The following is a 21,659-nucleotide window of genomic DNA, read 5'->3' on the forward strand; positions in this document are numbered from 1 at the left end:
AACATAAGGTGATAGGACCTTACTGAACCAACCCAGGGTTGGGTTGGAGTGAGCTTAATTTCTAACATTGCGCCCATTTGCTACTACATGCGATTTTTTATTTGAATGCCTGTTCATACAGGGAAAATGTAAATTGTTTACTTTTAACCACTTAAGCCCCGGAAGATTTTACCCCCATTCCGACCAGGGGGTATTTTGCGATTCGGCACTGCGTGAATTTAACGCACAATTGCGCGGTCGTGCGACGCTGTACCTAAACGAATTTGACGTCCTTTTTTTCCCACAAACAGAGCTTTCTTTTGGTGGTATTTGATCACCTGTGCGATTTTTTGATCACGCGCTATAAACAAAAAAAGAGCGTCAATTTTGCAAAAATAACAATATTTTTCACATTTTTTTATATGAAATTCCCCCAAAAAAAAATGTAAAAATCAAATTTTTTAAAAATTTTCGGCCAATTTATTTTATGCTACCTATGTTTGGTAAAAAAAATCGCAAAAAGCGTATTTTGATTGGTTTGCGCAAAAGTTATCGCGTTTACTAACAAAGGGAAAGATTTTTGTCATTTTTGTTGTTTTTTTTTTTAACGCGTAATGGCGGCGATCTGCGATTTTTTTTGCGGTACTGCGACATTGCGGCGGACAGATCGGACCCTTGACTGACATTTTTGACACTTTTGGGGTTACCAGTGACATTTCTACAGTAATCAGTGCTATACATATGCACTGTTACTGTAAAAATACACTGGTAGTGAAGGGGTTAACTTTATTTGGAAGGGAGGGGCTGTGTGTGTCCCTAGGGGCGTGGTTTCTACTGTGATTGGCTGTGGCTCTAGCTGTAAGGACACTGATCAACGGATCTACATACCAGATCCGTTTTATCAGTGTCTTTGCAGCGAGGAGAATGACAGGCAGTTTGTTTACACAAGCTGCCTGACATTCTCCCTCTCCCCCGCCGATCGCCGAGTGACCGGCGGACATCGGGTCCGCTGGTCACACGCGCGGGGGGGTCCGTGACCACGCGGGAGCGGGAGCGCGCCCCGGGGGGCGCGCGCTCGCTCCCTAGACCCTCACAAGCAAGCAACGTAGCCCTACGTTAGTTTGCCTGTGAGGGGCTGACCGCCGACGTAGATAGTCGTGCGGCGGTCGGCAAGTGGTTAAATAAAGTCCCCCTTCTATAATGGTATTACACTATGTGGAGCATTTTTTTTTTTTTTGGAGCACTTTAAAGACCTGATACTATGGGTCAGTTCAGCGAGGTCCTATCACCTTATGTTCATGCGACTCTATGTTAGCAGCATCGGAGTCCATGATCTCTACATCTTAAGGATCCGAAGGGGAGTCTGGTGCAAAGGGTGTTCCGGCAAGGCTTTAATACTGTAACGCTCTGGTTGATTATTTAATGAATTGGATCTACAGCTGCAGAGTTCCACTCAGTAGTCTTGTAGAGGTATGTCAAATCACCTGATTTAACTCTCTTGACTTATCATAGTGGTTCAGCCTGGTTCAGTATGCACATGTACAAACACTCAGCAAGCGATGGTCTAAGAGTGACAGGTACTAATGCAAGTAGCAGTGAATATGATACACTGGAGTTATAGTATAGGTTCAGCGGTGCAATAGTAAATGATAATGATTAGTGTTCTCAAGAGCTAGCAATCAGTTACGTCAAAGCAGGCAGTAGGTAATAGTAGACAAGATGTACAAGAGCTAGCAAACTAGTTCAGCAGTGCAGGTACAGGTATTAGTAGACGAGATGTACAAGAGCTAGCGATCTAATTCAGCAATGCAGGTAATAGTTATTAGAGAGCAAGATGTACAAGAGCTAGCAATCAAGTTCAGCAATGCAGTTAATAGGTAGCAAGCGGTGTTGATAAGGAGGGGTCCCCTGTGGGGTACTTATCAATATCCAAGAAGCAAGCAATGGTTAGAATAAGGTAGCGAAGCTCCGGTCGGTCCAGCAATGGGGTGTGTCACTGGAAGATTCGGCAGCATCAGGTTAGGCATCTGCTGAGAGCGGTTGCACGAACAATGTGTCCATGCAAACCGCTAGTTGAAATAGGCGCCCTCAGCGGCGCCCGATGATGACGTCAGAGCGCTGTCAATCTACACCAAGCCCATATGCGTTCCACCTGACCGAGCGGTGGAACGCAACCCGGAAGAAAGGAACCATTGAAGCTCTAAAGTACCGAAGGATCTTACAAATACCCCATTCTTGTAGGACTCTATGTTAAGAGTCCATTACCTCTGGTAAGCGCTCCTGCAATTTTATTTTTTTTGGTGTTGGAAGCACTATTGGTGTTTTTTCCTTTTTCTTCACTGAATCACTGAAGATTGTCTTCATATTTATGGATCTCACTTTTAATGTGGACATTCATTTTATATAATTTTATACTTTTGAGGACTTTTACCCTATTGCACTTTTTCTCTAAAGGCTATAGTGGGATTGAACTTATATTATAACATTTTGCACAGGTCTGCACGTTTCACTTTTTATATGAGATGCAATATTTTAGGGTTCTTAATTGATTTTATGTACAGTATATAGAATCACGGGTTATCACATATCCATCCAATTATTTTTATATTTTTAGCACGACACTTTCTATGGTTTTACATATCAACAATCTGGCATGTCCCGATTGATTGTGAATAGACGCCATCTAGTGGAGAAAAAAAAGTGAGTTGCACTTAAAATAATGGAAACCATAAAGTAAACCTACAACTCCTCCAAAGTTAAGGTAATTATAAATAAATAAATAGCAATTTATTTATAAAATAGCAAAGTTAAATATATTTAAATAGCAAGTTATTTTGTAAAATGGGCCCTCCCCTGAAGATAGTTTAAACGGGTGTACAGTGACCTACCACTCAAAACAACTAAAACCCCAGAGGCTAAACAGCTAAAGATACTGTATAGTAAAAAAAAAACCTAAGGGCATCATATAGTATAAATGTCTGGTAATAATTGAAAGAAGTTAAAAAATATGAGACTAAGGAGGGTATGGAATATACACTATATTACCAAAAAGTATTGGCACGCCTGCCTTTACAAGTACATGAACTTTTATGGCATCCCAGACTTAGTCCGTAGGGTTCAATATTGAGTTGGCCCACCCTTTGCAGCTATAACAGCTTCAACTCTTCTGGAAAGTCTGTCCACAAGGTTTTCAACCAAATTAATGCATTTTGTAACCATGTACCCCTGAAGAAGAAAAAATACATTGATTTTTTCGAAACGCGTTGGGTGTATATCTCTGTTATTACAGTTGATTGAAGTTACATTTGTACAACAATTTATACTACAACCGCATTGTTCTTATTGGATTATATACTGTCACTTTTGTTTAAGACATATGCAATAAAATTTGTACTTTTTAATTGTTTTTGATTTATGCCCTAAAAATCTCATTAGAGGGGATTCTGTACAATATCTTTCAGTCTCTAGGGATGTGGGCATCAATTCAGCAGTTGTTTGTAATTTTCGTCCACAAGGTTTAGGTGTGTGTCTATGGGAAAGTTTGATGCATTTGTGAGGTCAGGCACTGATGTTGGAGAGAAGGCCTGGCTCGCAGTCTCCAGTCTTTTTCATCCCAAAGATGTTCTATCAGGTTGAGGTCAGGACTCTGTGCAGGCCAGTCAAGTTCCTTTACCCCAAACTTGCTCATCCATGTCTTTGGGACCTTGCTTGGACCACACCCTTATGGCAATCCCCTTGATCTGTTTAAAATATCTATTCCCCTCACCAAAAGTAATTGTGGCTGAGGAAGTAATCGAGGCAATCCTCTAAGTAATTTTTCTGTTTACTGCATAGGACAGGGGTCGGCAAGGCATAAAACAGGGGTCAACAGTGCAGAGGTTGGGGGTCAGCAGAGCAGTGTACAGGGGTCAGTAGATCATAGGACAGGAGTCAGCAGGGCAGAGGGTGGGGTCAGCAGTGTACAGGGGCAGCAGGGCATGGGACAGGAGTCAGCAGGGCAGAGGATGGGGTCAGCAGTGTACAGGGGCAACAGGGCATAGGACAGCAGTCAGCAGGGCAGAGGATGGGGTCAGCAGTGTACAGGGGCAGCAGGGCATGGGACAGGAGTCAGCAGGGCAGATGATGGGGTCAGCAGTGTACAGGGGCCAGCAGAGCATAGGACAGGAGTCAGCAGTGCAGAGGATGGGGTCAGCAGTGTACAGGGGCCATAAGAGCATGGGACAGGAGTCAGCTAGGCAGAGGATGGGGTCAGCAGTGTACAGGAGTCAGCAGCGCAGAGGATGGGGTCAGCAGTGTACAGGGGCCAGCAGAGCATGGGATAGGAGTCAGAAGGGCAGACAATGGGGTCAGCAGTGTACAAGGGTCAGCAGAGCATAGGACAGGAGTCAGCAGGGCAGAGGATGGGGTTAGAAGTGTACAGGAGTCAGCAGGCCACGGAACAGGAGTCAGCATAGCAGAGGATGGGGTTAGCAGTGTACAGAGGCCAGCAGAGCACAGGGCAGGAGTCAGCAGGGCAGAGGATGGGGTCAGCAGTGTACAGGGGCAAGCAGAGCATAGGACAGGAGTCAGCAGGGCAGAGGATGGGGTCAACAGTGTACAGGGGCAAGCAGAGCATAGGACAGGAGTCAGCAGGGCAAAGGATGGGGTCTGCAGAACAGTGTACATGAGTCAGCAGGGCATAGAACAGGAGTTAGAAGGGAAATGGACAGGGTCACTGCAGACAGGACACTCAGCAGAGCTGCTCCTCCCCACACAGCACATCTCTGAGATATATAACTTTATAGAGTTGCACTAATATACAAAGAAAAGTCCACAAGTGTTGTGATGATAAATCTCATTCCCAAGTGCTGTGATACAATTCCTGATGTGCATCCTCCCCATCCAACACCTTAAAGTATGATCTGTGTGTCTGTGCCACCACCAGGGGCTTAAAAACTCACTTACCAGCTCATGTAGACCTCTCCTGCCCTTAGCACACCACTTATCTTGGTATGGTTATCACAGGATTCCACAAAAAAACATAAAAAGCTCCACAAGGTGTAAAATCCTTAAAACTTTATTCCACGTATAAAAATATTGCACTTACAACAAAAGCTGAACAAGATTTTCCTTAAGTTTGATGCGTCGGCCGGCACACATCCAAACAACACGTCCTTCTGGGACTCGAGGGTAATAGTGATATCCGTTTTGAGGATTTTACACCTTGTAGAGCTTATGTTTTTTGGGGAATCTTATGACAACCATTCCAAGATAAGTGGTGCGCTAAGGGCAGGAGAGTTCCGTGTATTTATTTATTTATTTTTTTAAAGCTGGACTTGGCCTTTAAATGGGAATACATTGGTGCATGCATACACTAAACATTTTTTAAATAAGCAATATTCATTAATAGGGTTAAAACTATCCATGAATGGTATGAGCTTCATTTTTCTTAAATGGTTTAAAGAAATTGATTAAAATATTTTGAAAAATTTGCATAGTTCTGCAAACAATATTAAAAAAGTTGAAAAATTGTTTTTTATTGTAAAGTCCTGCCTTCCCTTTTTATATATTTTTGAAAAGTATATTTCAGTCTGTTGTAGTCAAACATTTGGTGTTCTACTTTTTAAAGTTTTATCTCTCTGATATAACATTTCTCCTCCCCCTCTCGAACGTATTTATAGTTTCAGAGACATCTGTTGGGTCCCATTTCTAGAGCGGCAGCTGTGGAATTGGACAAGGTGAGTGCTGATCACCAATATCAGAAGAATGACATTGCAGATATACAATTACCTCTTAGAGAAGCTGAGATATCAGGATCAATTGTGATTCTCTGCACTGTAGCACCACTGTGTCCCATGGTAGACTGGTAGGGAAGAGCGCCTTCATTTGGTGAAATTGATTTAGCTGCAAAGTTTCAAATTTTTCTGTTGTCAAAATTTAGCCAAATTAGCATCTCTCAATTTCACTCATTAAACTGCTTAGGAAAAATCTGTTTAATAAAAAAAATAAAAAAATAGATGTTTTTTAATTAGAGGATGTGTTTAATGTGTGTGTGTGTGGGGGGGGGGGAGTATTTAGGGTAGTTTATTATCTTAGTGTAATTTGTGTTTTTACCTTTTTGTGTGTGTGTGTTCGTTATACATACAGCAATATAAAAAAGAGCTGTTTTTTTTATAGGATATGGTTCTTGGGGGACATATGAAGGGTAGTTTATTATATTTCATTTAGTGTAATTTGTATTTTTGTGTGTATTTGATCATTATTTTTGTTCACTTTTTTTGTCTTATTTGTTTGTTTATTTGACTTTTATGTACTGTCTGTTTTTTCCATTCTGCTAAAAGAAAACTATTTAGGCTAATGAGGAGCACTTTTTTGGCACAAGAACGAGTCATAGAAACATAGAAAAGCGATGGCACAAAAAGACAGAGTAGTCCATCGAGTCTGCCCTTTTTATTTTTGTTTACTTTATTGTCTGAGTATGGATCTATGTTTGTCCCAAGCATGTTTGAAGCCATATACTGTTGACTGTCTCACTACCTCTACTGGTAGCTTTTTCCAATCATCAACTACCCTTTCAGTAAAATAGTACTATCTAAGATTAGTTTTGAACTTGTGTCTGTGTTCTTGATTTTGGTTTCATTTTGCCCTCCTGAACCATATTCATCCTCTTGATGTATTTAAAGGGGAAGTCCACTAACAGTAAAATCGCTACATCTACAGGCATCCCCGATCTCAGACTAACCTATCTAGCCCTGTAAAGAAGAAATTGGTATACTAACCTTTTCTGAAGCCGATCTGGACTGGTCCCACGCTGAGCTGTTAGAGGTGGGTGCAGAGGAGGTAGCCGACAATGGAAGCCCCATAGTAACTCTTTGGGTGACGTCACTTCCCATTCATTTCCCAGCTGTTGTCGGCTGTGTCCTCTGCAGAGCTTCTGCCGCTGGAGACCGGCCTGGAGCGGCTTCAAAATAGGTATGTATACTGATTTCTTCTTTACAGGGTTAGATAGGTTAGTGTTAGATCATGAATGCTTGTAGATTTAAAGATTTTAGTGTTAGGGTGGACTTGCCCTTTAAAGGTTTCACACATGTCTTGCCCTTCCCTTCTTTCCTCCAGACTGTACATATTAAGTTTCTGAAGTCTCTCCTGATATGTTTTATCTCCCAAACCTTTCACCATTTTTGTTACCCATCTCTGGACTCGTTCTATCTTATCATTATCTTTGTGTAAGTGAGGTCTCCAGAACTGGACACAGTATTCTAAATGAGGTCTCAGTAAAGATCTATATAGGGGAATCAGAATCTCCTTCCTCCTGCTGGTGATCCCTCTAGTGATATAAAGATCTATAGAGGAATCAGGACCTCCTTCCTCCTGCTGGTAATCCCTCTAGTAATATAAAGATATATATAGAGGAATCAGAACCTCCTTCCTCCTGCTGGTGATCCCTATAGTGATATAAAGATCTATAGAGGAATCAGGACCTCCTTCCTCCTGCTGGTGATCCCTCTAGTGATATAAAGATCTATAGAGGAATCAGGACCTCCTTCTTCCTGCTGGTGATCCCTCTAGTGATGCATCCTAGAATTCTATTCACTGAGGTCTCACTAAAGATCTATATAGGGGAATCAGAACCTCCTTCCTCCTGCTGGTGATCCCTCTAGTGATATAAAGATCTATATAGAGGAATCAGGACCTCCTTCCTACTGCTGGTGATCCCTCTAGTGATATAAAGATCTATATAGAGGAATCAGGACCTCCTTCCTACTGCTGGTGATCCCTCTAGTGATATAAAGATCTATATAGAGGAATCAGGACCTCCTTCCTCCTGCTGGTTATCCCTCTAGTGATATAAAGATCTATAGAGGAATCAGGACCTCCTTCCTCCTGCTGATGATCCATCTAGTGATATAAAGATCTATAGAGGAATCAGGACCTCCTTCATCCGGCTGATGATCCCTCTAGTGATATAAAGATCTATAGAGGAATCAGGACCTCCTTCCTCCTGCTGGTGATCTCTCTAGTGATGCATCCTAGAATTCTATTCACTGAGGTCTCACTAAAGATCTATATAGGGGAATCAGAACCTCCTTCCTCCTGCTGGTGATCCCTCTAGTGATGCATCCTAAAATTCTATTTGCTTTTCCCTCTGCCTGGTCACACTGTTTGCTCATTTGTCAATCATCTGAAATATGTACCCCAAATTGTTTTCTTCTGTAGTGCTGGCTCACACTGTACCCCCAATGTTGTACTCTCTCAAGGGGTACTTTTTCCTTAGATGCATGTTTTTACATTTAGAAACATTGAACTGTAGTCTCCACTGCTTTGACCAATCTTCCAGCAATGCCAAATCGCGTTCCATGTTACAGATCCCTCCAGGAATATCAACCCTATTGCACACCTTGGTATCATCAACAAAAATACATACCTTGCCCAACAAACCCATAGTTATATCACTTACATATAGATAAAATAGAACAGAATCCAGTACAGAGTCTTGTGGTACACTACTAGTGACTGCTCTCTGTTCCAAGTGAACCCCATTTACAACCACACTCTGGTATCTGTCCTTTAGCCAACTGTGTATCCACTGAACCACCCAAGGGTAAAAGTGTTACTAAACCCACAACAGTAAAATCAGTGTGTGTATATGCAGTAAAGCATGCTTGTTATACTCACTGTGGAACTTAAGAGGTTAAAGTCATTTTAAAGTATGGCTTTCTTTTTTATAAAAAACATGTTATACTTACCTGCACTGTGCAGTGTTTTTTGCCCCGGATCCTCCTCTTCTCGGGTCCCCCTTCTGCCTTCTGTGCTCTTGGCCCCTCCCTCCTGTTGAGTGCCCCCACAGCAAGTAGCTTGCTTTGGGGGCACTGAGCCAAGTGAAAGCTCCTTGTATCCATTCAGGAACAGAACCGTGACCCGGCCCCACCCCCTCTCTCTCTCCTGATTGGCTGACCAACTTTGATTGACAGCAGCAGGAGCCAATCATGCCACACTGTTGTCTCAGCCAATGAGGGGGGGAGTCCCTGGCAGCTGAGACACTCCTGCAACATCGCTGGATAAAGATGGCCTCAGGTAAGTATTAGGGGGGCTGCTGCATACAGAAGGTTTTTTTTTAATCTAAATGCATAAAATGCATTAAGATAAAAAGAATAAAAAGAAACTTCTGCCTTTAAAATCCCTTTAATTCTCTGCATTGTGTAAAAAGGCTGTTTGATCCTATATGTACAGATCCTCCTCTTCTTGCATTGTCTCCATAACATGTCTGGATAAGACAGAGTTACTGGAGTCAGGCTGCACATGCTCAGTTTGGTGTGTATTGCTGGGGAGTTTTTTTTTTTTCTCGGGAGGGTGCATGGGATCAGCACAGGGTCAATCAGCACCATCCAGACAGCAGGTCAGGGGTCCTACAGCCTCATAGGATAATCAAAGCAGAATGAAAACTCCTCCTACAAGCTTCACCAGACACTGATCAAAGTCACAAGGCTGCTAAATACTGCTGATAGGAAAAGGTATTTAGCAGTTTATACTTACTAAAATCAGGGCTTTTTTTCAGCTGGAACTTGGAGGAACTCAGTTCCACCACATTTGGCTCAGACCCTCTGTTCCTTGCTCACCGCTATCATTTGTAAACAAAGGGTAGTGGTTGAGTTCCTGCACCTTTTTTTCTGAGAAAAAAAAACCCTGACTAAAATAATTGCATTTCTGTGTTCTGTGTACTGTGGGAGACCAGATATAGTGAATGCAGGCTCCCGGGTTTAGTAATACTTTAAGTCTTGGGTCCGTGATAGGGGAAAGGATCTTTGGTCCTACACAGGAGACGTTTAAAGCTCACTGTACCTTTAAAACCCACCAAAAACCACCTCCATTTCACCCTTCTCATTTACTCCAATTTATTTCACAAAAAATATAATGTAATGCATTTCAGACACTTTTCAATTACATTTTACATGTGTTACCATTCACCTTTATGAAAAATGTGGAGCCTGTGCCATGAAAACAGCAAACATTTCTTTATGATGTGAATGCAGCTTCACAAGAATTATCCAATTTAGCCGAAATAAGAAATACCAATATAATTGCCACACAAACCATTTCACGTCTCTAATTTCTTTTTTTCTGCATGCCAATCTGCAGACTCTTTAGCTTTTTAAGAATAATTACATTTTTGTGCATATGATTAGCTTAGTGCTTTTCTCAGACATCTACATTGAGATACATTTAAAGGCTAAGTTAACTTTTTTTTTTAAATCCAGTTTCCCTATGTACCAATATACCATTGATGTGCCCCTGCTGCAAAAAAAGAAAAAGCATTCTCTATATTCTAGGGCAGGTTTAAGGTCAGCCTCTATTTTCTCCTATAGAAAACTCCTCCATTACTTCCTGGTATTTGTCTTGGTATTTGGGACAGGAAAACCGTTAGAAGGAAGTAGTTCAGCAGCCGACCTCATTACCATGCACTCTACACCTGCCCTCATCCTCCAGGAGATTGCTCCTGCCCACCTCTGTAGTTACATGCTTTTCCAATGCAGGCATTGTCAGTGTGCACCATTCTCCCAAAATACACAGCCAGTGTCCTCCTCTGCTGACCAATTATTTTGTACCTTACCTTCTTCTTGCATAAATCATTAATTTTTCAGAGTGTGCAGGAACTAAGCAATCACATAACATCCCTATGTGAAGCAGAACTGTAATATTGAAAACAGGAGAATTGTGTCTTTGGAAGTCTGTAAAGCTCACCATACACTATGAAAACTGATTGTACAATCTCCTTTAGATCTACCATCAACTATGTTGTGCCTGATTGGATGATTAGGTGTATCCTCCTAATATATCCACTTGCCTGCCGCAATAAGTATATATACAGTAAGTTGCGGTTTGCTAGTGGTTTAAGGGGGTTATGGCTGAAGCTATAAGCCATAACCCCGATATAATTTTTTTTCCAGCCGGCGGCTGGCTTTCTCATGAAAGCAGTCCGAGTGACTCATTAGCCACTGGATTGCTTTTTTAAGCAATGCAGTGTTTCTCGGGCTTACTGTTTTTACCGGCGCACCCAAGGAACTGTGTTTGTACATTTATAAACGGTGTTCGCACCACACATGTGAGTTATCGCCACAAACATTAGAGCGAGAGAACTAATTCTAGAGCTAGACCTCCTCTGTAACTCTAAACAGGTAACCTGTAAAAAATTTTAAAGCGTCCCCTATGGAGATTTTTAGGTATCGTAGTTTGTCGCCATTCCATGAGCGTACGCAATTTGAAAGCGTGACATATTAGGTATCTATTTACTCAGCGTAACATCTTTCATATTTTACAAAAATTGGAGTAAATTGTGTGTTATTTTTAATGCATTAAAGTGTATTTTTTCCAAAAAATTGCATTTGAAAAACCACTGCGCAAATACCGTGTGACAAAGAAAATTGAAACCATAGCCACTTTATTCCCTAGGGTCAGTGCGAAAAAATATATATAATGTTTGGAGGTTATAAGTAATTTTCTACCAAAAAAAAAAAAACCAGAGTGCAGAAGTATGTAAAACAGAGCAAGGGAGTTTGTAGTATGCAATTGCCAGAACCAGGATCTGAACCCGCAACCTCTGCAATAGCCCTTCTTGCTGAGCCAACTGAGATGCTGAAAGCACCCCCTCTGATCCTTTAGACAATCCTACCTTGTGGCCTGTTTCTGGTGAACCTTAAACTCCTTGCTCCTACCATGAACTTTCTATTTAAGCAATGCATATGCACTTCCTGTTTGCCAGATTATTGTGCTCTTCCCCAGCCAATATCTTGCTTTTGTCTCTCCTGCTGCCACCTGTATCATAACTACTACTCATTACTGACCTTGAATTGTGTAGCACCAGGCTGCTCAGGGTTTCATGGGCTGCTTCTTTGCTACTTCCCCCTCTAATCTGGAACTTTCTGGGAAATTCCAGAACATAGTGGGCCAGAGGGTAGAAGCTGCAGCCTGAATATTTATTAAACTTCCACCAATCACAGGGAAGGGGTGCCCAGAAGGGGGGAGCCCCTAAAACGACCTGAGCCTGAGCAGCAAGGGGAGTCTGCAGCATGTTGGTGTAAGGTAGCATTCCAGAGTGCAGCCAGGAGGAAACCCCTGTTCATAGACCTTGCTCTCCTGGGCAGAAGCCAGGGAGAGAGTCAGCAAAAAGCAAATAGGGCCCCAGCTAGGCCTAGCTAGGGGATCTGAAGAGAAATAATCAAAGGAACCCAGGGGGTAGGGAGAGAGCTCACAGGAGGAAAGCTTGGAAGGAAGCTGTGGGAGAGAGCCAAGTTGTCCAGGAGGCTGAGTGAGTCTGCATCTCCTCCACAAGGAAAGAGCCAGCTGGCTATCAGAAGGAGGCAACCAAAGATCCTATGACTTAGTAAGTACAAAACCCCAGTGCTGCAAGAGTGACTGTTTAGCGCTTAGGAGCTGGGAGAGTCTTTGGGACTTGTTACTCGAGAAAAGTACAGTCTGAAGTTTGCCATTGTTGCAGGGGTGCAATACTGTCAGGTGTTGTACAGGCGCAGCTGAGGAAGTACAATCCTTTTTGTGTTATTTTTGTAAAGAAGTGAACAAGTGCAGCCATAAAGTTAGTAGACGTCAACATATTCAAGTTAAGATTCTACAGTTCTGGGCTATCCCATATGCCCTACCCCTATCCAAGTTCTACCCAAAAAAACAAAAGACCTAAGACTGCTTCTTGAGCCAGAGAAAGACTATCAGAAATGCTGTGGGTCTGGCTTTGTGAACTAAGTGGAGGAAATAGGCCTAATCTATCAGTGGCTCTTTGCCGGCTGACACCTTTTTCCGGTGTCTCTTCCAGGTTCGCAGGCTCTGGCGCAGTAATTCCCCCGGAGCGTGTGATGTCACTCCTGCGCATGCAAGCAGGAGCTGCCAGTCACTGCACAGGGCTATGAAGAAACAGCACCGGAGGCCGTTCCATCAGAGAGCATGCTCCAATGACGTCATTGGCTGCATGCACTCTGCATATCTCCTAAACGGTGCAAGTTTAGGAGATATTCACAATACCTACAGGTAAGCCTTATTATAGCCTTACCTGTAGGTACAAGTAAAAACTAAGACATTTACTTCCTCTTTAAACAGACTTCTCCTAAAGAAAACTGCACCTCGCTCCCATCAGGACCCCATTCCCTCCCACCCAAGAAACCTCCTGATCATCATTTTTCTCCATTTAAAGAAATATGTTTTAATACTACCTGGACTATTCTACCTGCATATATTTTATTTATTTATTTATTTGCTTGGGTTTTACAGAAAAAAGTAACTCTACATTTTGTATTTTCTTTTAGATGATCGGTATACTCCCAGTCCTGTTCCTGGTGGGAGCAGTCAAAGGTAAGAAAAGCTGGTGGGCAGTAAGAGATACTTGAAAATATATCTATCAATGGAGTGTTCATTTTATTACTATAGCTCCGATATATTTCGTAGTGCGGTACAAAGAACACTGAGCCAATCACATCAGTCCCTTCACCAAAGGAGTTTATACTCCCTCCACAGTCACACCCTATCATTATTATTCTGTATAGAGTGCCTTGAAAAGTATTCACATCCCTTGAAATTTTGCACATTTTGTCATGTTACAACCAAAAACATAAATGTATTTTATTGGGACTTTATGTGATAGACCAACACAAAGTGGCACATAACTGTGAAGTGGAAGGAAAATGATAAATGGTTTTCAACATGTTTTTCAAATAAATAAAATTTACTTTGTAGAACCGCCTTTCCCTGCAATTACAGCTGCAAATCTTTTTGGGGATGTCTCTACCAGCTTTGCACATCTAGAGAGTGATATTTTTGCCCATTCTTCTTTGCAAAATATCTCAAGCTCTCTCAGATTGGATGGAGAGCGTCTGTGAACAGCAATTTTCAAGTCTTGCCACAGATTCTCAATTGGATTTAGGTCTGGACTTTGACTGGGCCATTCTAACACATAAATATGCTTTGATATTAACCATTCCATTGTATCTCTGGCTGTATGTTTAGGGTCGTTCTCCTCCTGGAAGGTGAACTTCTGCCCCAGTCTCAAGTCTTTTGCAGACTAACAGGTTTTCTTCTAAGTTTGCCCTGTATTTGGCTCCATCCATCTCCCATCAACTCTGACCAGCTTCCCTGTCCCTGCTGAAGATAAGCATCCCCACAACATGATGCTGTCGCCACCATGTTTCACAGTGGGGATGGTGTGTTCAGGGTGATGTGCAGTGTTAGTTTTCCGCCACACATAGAGTTTTTCTTTCAGGCCAAAAAGTTTATTTTCGTCTCATCTGACCAGAGCACCTACTTCCACATGTTTTCTGTGTCCCCCATATGGCAAACTGCAAACAGGACTTCTAATGGCTTTCTTTCAACAATGGCTTTCTTGTTGTCCTGTGAACAGATTCTCCCACCTGAGCTGTGGATCTCTGCAGCTCCTCCAGAGTAACCATAGGTTCTCTAACAAACCTCTGAGGGCTTCACAGAACAGCTGTATTTATACTGAGAATAAATTACACACAGCTAGACTTACTAATTAGGTGACTTCTGAAGGCAATTGGTTCCCCTAGATTTTAGTTAGGGGTATCAGAGTACAGGGGGCTGAATACAAATGCATGCCACACTTTTTAGATATTTATTTGTAAAAAAATTTGAAAACCATTTATCATTTTCCTTCCACTTCACAATTATGTGCCACGTTGTGTTGGTCTATCGCATAAAATCTCAATAAAATACATTTACATTTTTGGTTCTAACATGACAAAATATGGAAAATTTCAAGGGGTATGAATACTTTTTCAAGGCACTGTGTAGCTCTAACATGTTCTGCAGTGTTGTACACAGACCACTGAGACATTTACAGCAGTCTGAAGAAAGGCATACACTCTAACATCCCTACTGCAGCCATAGGCACATTGTAGGGCCAGTTTTGATCAGACAAAGGGTAAAGTGACACTAATTGATACATATGCGTTCACTAATGGCCCTGTAATTTATTTTTCATTAAATGGTTTCAAAACTGTGTTTTTCTGCCTAGTTTAATGAGCTCTGTGAGCTCCCAACCCTCTCCTTTTCCTTATCACTTCTCTTTGTTTGAAATAAGCAGTGCACATAAGTTGGCTCTATGCACACTACAAATCCTATAGTCCATAGTCTACCTTGAGAGTGACAACGATATGGCGGCTACATTCCTACATGCAGTGTGACCATGAAGAAACAAAGCTACCCTCTAACAGGAAGCCAGATCAAAGCAGCAAAAAAAAGCAAAAAAATAATAAAAATCTCGGGATATGGAGGAGATCGAGTGCAATAGAAGGGACTTTTATGAACTAGGAATATACACTTATCAGCCACTTTATTAGGTACACCTTGCTAGTACTGGGTTGGACCACCTTTTCCCTTCAGAATTGTCTTCATTCTTCATGGCATGGATTTAACAAGGTGTTGGAAAGATTCTTCAGAGATTTTGGTCCATAGTGACATGATAGCATCATGCAGTTGCTGCAGATTTGTCGGCTGCACATCCATGATGCCAATCTCATGTTCCACCACATCCCAAAGGTGCTCTATTGCAGTTGCTCTCAACCTCCAGCCCCCAAGTACCCCCAACGGGCCATGTTTTCAGGTTTTCCTTTACTTTGCACAACTGCTTTAAACTAATATCAATGACATGGTATTGATAATAGGAGCTTTTTTATCTAAGGAAAGTTCCCAAAATTTGGCTAGTTGGGGGTACTTGAGGACTGAGGTTGAGAACCACTGCTCTATTGGATTGAGATTGAGTGTGGAGGCCATTGGAGTACAGTGACCTCATTGTCATGTTGTAGAAAGCAGTGGTGAGATGATTTGATCTTTGTGACATGGTGCATTATCCTGCTGGAAGGAGCCATCAGAAGATGGGGACACTGTAGTCATAAAGGGATGGACATGGTCAGCAACAATACTCAGGTAGGGTGTGGTGTTTAAACAAAGCTCAATTGCAGAGGCATAACTAGAACCTTCATGGCTCCAGTGCAAGAAAGCATGAAGGGCCCTTCTTACCCACGGGGCGACCCAGCCCCATGCGTCACCCCTGTAAACCTGGATAGGAGGGGTGGCGGGGGCATCGTATATAGGAACGTATCCCCTCCATTTTCTTCCTGCAGCGGAGAGGGGATGGGTTCCTCTATTTGCTGCCCCTGCCACTCCTTCTATCCAGGTGTACAGGGGTGAGTCATGGGCCCCCTGGAGCACAGGGTTGGAATTAATCTCAGCTGTGGTAGTAGTGATGGGGGAATAGAATGGGATCAGTGGCAGTGGTGTTAGTAGTGGTGGGGGGTTGGTATGGGATGAATGGTAGCGGCGGTGGGAGGGATGAGATAAGTGGCAGCGGTAGTGGTTGGGTAGATAGGAATAGGATGAGTGCCAGTGGTGGGGGAATGGGAAACGTGGGAGCAGTGGAGGGATGGGATGAGTGGCAGTGGTGGTGGGGGGATGGGAACAGTGGGACTCATGGACATGCTCCCTTAGTCAGCTTGCAAGAGAACCGTGGGTTTCAGCTTTAGTGTTTCAGGCCCTCAGGTCTCCCATCTGAGGCTGCATGGCAGCCTGCGCTGGGGAAAGGCAGCAGCCCCCTCCCCACCTGGACCTCTCTGTAGAAGAAGACTGGGCCCAGAGCCCATGTGCTCTTAAGATATAAATACAGTCACCCAGCATTTCTTTGGGACACATCCCCTTCTAACTGGCCAGGGCTGTACAGACATCCATGCTGTCATCTGCCAGGTTTCAACTCACTCGAGCACCTACCTAAGAAGGCGCTATAATGAGTACTATCAGGACAAAGAAATATAGAAATGGTTGGTTGCACATTGCTTTACATAATAATCCCGTAAGATGTTCTGGACATTAGACTTTGGTTCTTTGGTGATGACATTCATTGTGCTGCTTGCAGGTGGAGAGGTCTGTTTCGCCAGAATCGGATGTTTTACAGACACTGTCCCCTGGTCTGGCACATTGGAGAGATTGAATGTCCAGTTACCCTGGTCTCCAGAGAAGATTAATCCCCGATTTCTGCTTTATACCAAGGCCAACAACAACAACTTTCAGGTGAGGACAGACACATCACATTTGGGATTGGTAACACTTGTATACCGTTGTGCTGTAGCTGTGTTGGTTGGCAACTTTGGGGGGAAAAGTCTGATGTGCCCTACCTCTACGACTTATTGCACCTTGGTGTCTCACTTAGGCTCTATCACTGCGTGGTGTGTATGGATCCTTTGCATCTGCTGCTAGGAGTGCCAACATGGGATGGAGCTCCCAGCTCCTGCAATGACTCAAAGAAGGAAATGGGATGATTCCTGTAGCCGCACATTCATATGGTCTTATGATCAGTGTTAGAGTGGCAACCTCAGCCTTGATTACAACCAGGACATGCCTCCAATGCTCTTCGCTCTGCCCCTCGGAGCTTAGTCATGCAGAGTGAACCGCATCAGGGGCATGGCCTGGTTGAAGTCCACGCTGAGGTTGACACTTTCACATTGAACACAGGACCATATGGATGTGCAACTACAGGGTGCACCCCCTTCACTTCTTTGTGCCATACCTCTAGTTTGTGTAGTCCTACCACCTCTCTGTCCTGCAAGACCTGCTCATCCCTTTCAACCTTAAAGTGAAGCACTTCTACTTGTCACTTTAGGCCTGTATCTCATTGTAGTACTTTTTGGGAGGTGAATGGAATGTCTAGAATTTGCTAAAAACTATCACAATAGGGTGAACATGTGGTGCCTTTGGTGTACACTAGTTACCGCACTGCACCAAGATGGTGTGTGCATACAAAGGACAGCTCCATCAACTATTCATCAACAACCACAACCTATGAGATTACTATGCATCTACCCAAAGGTATTTAACCACATCTGGACCGGAAGATTTTCCCCCTTAATGACCAGGCCATATTTTGCGATTCGGCACTGCGTTACTTTAACGGACAATTGTGCGGTCGTGCGACACTGTACGCAAATAAAATAGATTTTCTTTTTTTCCCACAAATAGAACTTTCTTTTGGTGGTATTTGATCACCTCTGCGATTTTTATTTTTTGCGCTATAAACAAAAAAAGAGCATCAATTCTGAAAAGAATAAACAATATTTTTCACATTCTGCTATATGACATTCTCGAAAAAAAATGTAAAAATCAAAATTTTTAACATTTTAGGCTAATTTGTTTTCTGCTACATATTTTTGGTAAAAAAAAAAATCGCAATAACCTTATTTTGATTGGTTTGCGCAAAAGTTATCGCGTCTACTAACTAGGGAAAAGATTTATGTCATTTTTATTGTTTTTTTTTTACTAATAATGGCGGCGATCTGCGATTTTTAGTGGGACTGTGACATTGCAGCGAACAGTTCAGACCCCTAACTGACATTTTTGACACTTTTGGGGGGACCAGTGACATTACTACAGTAATCAGTGCTAAAAATATGCATTGTTACTGTAATAATGAAACTGGGAGGGAAGGGGTTAACACTGTGGGTGATCAAGGGGTTAAATGTAAGCCTAGGGGAGTGATTCTAACCGTGGGGGGCGTGGCTTGTGAAATGATCATAGAGACCTGTGATTCTATATAGAAGGATCACAGGCGCTCTGTGATCATTCCAGAGAGAAGAACGGTTGGCTGTGTTTACAACAGCTGACCGTTCTTCTCTATCTGCGGCGGAGCGATTGTGAGTGGCAGGCGGCAATCGGAGCCTCCTGCCCCATGCATTGAAGTCCCCGCTGCTGAGCAGGCGTGCGACCGATGTAGGTCTACGTCTTTTCGTGCAGGAGGGCCACCCTGCCGCAGTAAATCGGCGGTGGACGGTCCGGAACCAGTTAAAGTGTACCCTCTCTGCCGTCTGGCCCTCTGCTGAACTGATGGGGCCTGGGCCCAGTACAGCAGGGCCAGTGTTCTACCAGAATACCGCTACCTATCAGATTCTGCTACCGGAAGTGACGTTCGGACGTGAACAAATTACTGCGCACGCGCCTTGCGTTCCAACATGGCCGCTATGCTAGGTTTCCTAATGTGACAGAACACAAAGCAGTGGCGGACATCTTACACCCACACAAGTCTTGAATTTTACATTTATTTTAGCAGTAAACTTACCTTGAACACTGAAATAGACTATTTCACCGTGACCAAGTGAAATAGTCTATTTCAATATATAATCAGTTTGTCATTGAGCAGTGCGGGGTGTACCAAGATGGCCGTCGCCGCCTTCTACCTGCAGGTTTCTCGCTATGTTTACTATATTACAATAATAATAGAAATGTAATACAGTTATTCAGTCTATAAGGTGAGTTTACTCCTAAATAAAATGTAAAGTTTAAGACTTGCGTGGGTGTAAGAAGATGCCCGTCGCTGCTTCGTGTTCTGTCGCATCAGGAAACCTATTGGAATGCATAGCGGCCATGTTGGAACGCATGTGCAGTAAGTTGTTCTGGTCCGAACATCACTTCCAGTTGCAGAATCTGATAGGTAGCGGCAGGGCTTTTTTTCAGTGGGAACGCGGTGGAACGCAGTTCCGGCACCTCCAGCACTGAATGTATGCCATGGCAAGGGGTGCTGGAGGGTCTACTGATGCTGGCTGCTGGGGGGGATCTATTTTTGCATGCCAATCTAATGTTGCTGGTGGTGGATCTTTTGTTACTGGGGGTTAATTGTTGCTGGAAGGGATCTGCTGTTTAGGGAGGGGTCTACTGTTGCTGGCTGCTGGAGAGTCAATTGATGCTTGCTGTTGGGAGATCTGTTGTTGCTGCTGCTGGGGGTTCTATTGCTGCTGGCTGTGGGGTATCTATTTTATTGCTTTTTACCAAATTCCATACATTACACTACAAAATAATACTTGGCCCTATATTCTCCAAAAAGGGCTGTACTGGGAGCTGGGTAGAGGGTGGAACCAAGGGTCAGTGCTCGGAGGTGGGTAGGGGGCGGAGACACGAAGTGACTTAGGACGGGGGAGTTCCTGCACCTATTCTCTGAAAAAAAAAGCCCTGGGTAGCGGTATTCTGATAGAACACCGGCTCTAATCCCCCTATCAGCGGCCCTGCCTGTTTCCTTTCAATAAGGTTTTTTTGAACATGCATACTTGACAGTTCCACTTATTGGGCTTCCGGTAACTTCAAGTTTCTTCTTGCTCTGCAGTACTTCATATGTGGACAAGCTACACATTGCCAAGGACTGATTGTCCCTATGATGTTATAGATATCAGTGCTAGACTAAAAAATGATGTAGGGTGGGATCCTTGGACAGGCACACCGTCCTCTGCCTTTGGCACCAGCACCATGAGAGGCAACCAGTAGTTTAATCTCAACATATCGCACTCCAGTTAAAGAGTCCACGTATAAAATAATATAAAAATACATTAACATTATGCACACTGTATATGTATTTATTTATTTAATTAACTAATTAATTTCATACAAAGTATTGGAATCTAACTGTGCCCAAAACTTTTGTGGTGATTGGAAAGAACTGCTCATGGATCAGTTGCATGTCACATGGGTCCTCTTTTTAGCAGTGTACATCTATCAGTATTTGTGGACCTACCCAACAACTCATCTGCAACACTAAAATGGAAAGATCAATTCTGCTTCAACGGTTAAAATATCCTGATGAAATTTGACATGAATAGAGAGATATTCACAGCTTTTTTTATTTTTTTATTTACAGGAAATTAGCGCTGTGAACCCCTCCACTATTTCCGCCTCAAACTTTAGGACAACCAGGAAGACCCGATTCATCATTCATGGCTTCATTGATAAAGGAGAGGAGAGCTGGCTGAGCGATATGTGCAAGGTGAGTGTGCCAACATCATGGTGAAATGATTAACCTCTCATCACCAAACATTTTATTGAGAAACCAAATCAGAATAAAAAGTTTCCATGCACAGCGACAAAAATACAAAGCGCATAATGATCATCTTCCTGGAAACTCTTCTGGAGATCTCCATCCTTACCTTTTATAGATGACATCACAGAACTGACCTAAACCAATGAAAACAATGTTTATTCATTTGCTTTCTATTAGGGATCGACTGATTATCGGCAAAACCGATATATCGGGGGCCTATATGCACTTTCCCCGATATATCGGAATCGGCCCCTGAGGTTACCGATATTGCAGATATTTCGGGAAAGTGCTGTACCAGAGTGATACCTGCAGCTAGAGGCATCAACCCGGTACCGGCGTCCATAGCCGACGGTCGGCTGTCTTGTAATGAAAACCGATGCGGCTGAGAAGCAGTGTTAATTTCGTCGACTAAAACCGACTAAAACGTTTTCGTCGACTAACATAATTCAGATGACTAAAATACGACTAAAACTAAAATGGCATTTTAGTCTTAAGACTAAAATACGACTAAAACTAAAAGGGCATTTTAGTCTTAAGACTAAAATACGACTAAAACTAAAATGGCATTTTAGTCAAAAGACTATTAACTAAAACTAAATGGAAATTTGCTGCCAAAATTAACACTGGTGCATGCTCAAAGCTTAGTACCATAAATCAGTGTTTCTCAACTCCGGTCCTCAGGGCCCACTAACAGGCCAGATTTTAATTATTACCTTGGGGAGATGCAGACTAGAATACTGCAATCACTGAGCAGCAAATGATATCACTTGTGATGTATTTCAGTTTTCTTGCAAACCTGGCCTGTTAGTGTGCCCTGAGGACCGGAGTTGAGAAACAC

The 21,659-nt window shown here is 42.9% G+C and overlaps 1 protein-coding gene across 1 annotated transcript in view; it reads left to right on the plus strand.

Moving 5' to 3' along the window:
• The window catches only part of LOC309564211 (pancreatic triacylglycerol lipase-like), a gene marked incomplete at its 3' end in the record, with an annotated part of 122,050 nt that overhangs the window by 70,180 nt on the left and 30,211 nt on the right, over positions 1–21,659 (plus strand). Inside the window, exons 10-13 of the mRNA XM_082268838.1 lie at positions 5,672–5,696; positions 13,269–13,314; positions 16,883–17,037; positions 20,642–20,767. Coding sequence (XP_082124964.1) covers positions 5,672–5,696; positions 13,269–13,314; positions 16,883–17,037; positions 20,642–20,767 — 352 coding nt within the window. The remainder of the gene's footprint in view (positions 1–5,671; positions 5,697–13,268; positions 13,315–16,882; positions 17,038–20,641; positions 20,768–21,659) is intronic.

This window comes from Pelophylax lessonae (assembly GCF_965119305.1).
Source record: "Pelophylax lessonae genome assembly, chromosome: 9".
Classification (NCBI taxonomy): domain Eukaryota; kingdom Metazoa; phylum Chordata; class Amphibia; order Anura; family Ranidae; genus Pelophylax; species Pelophylax lessonae.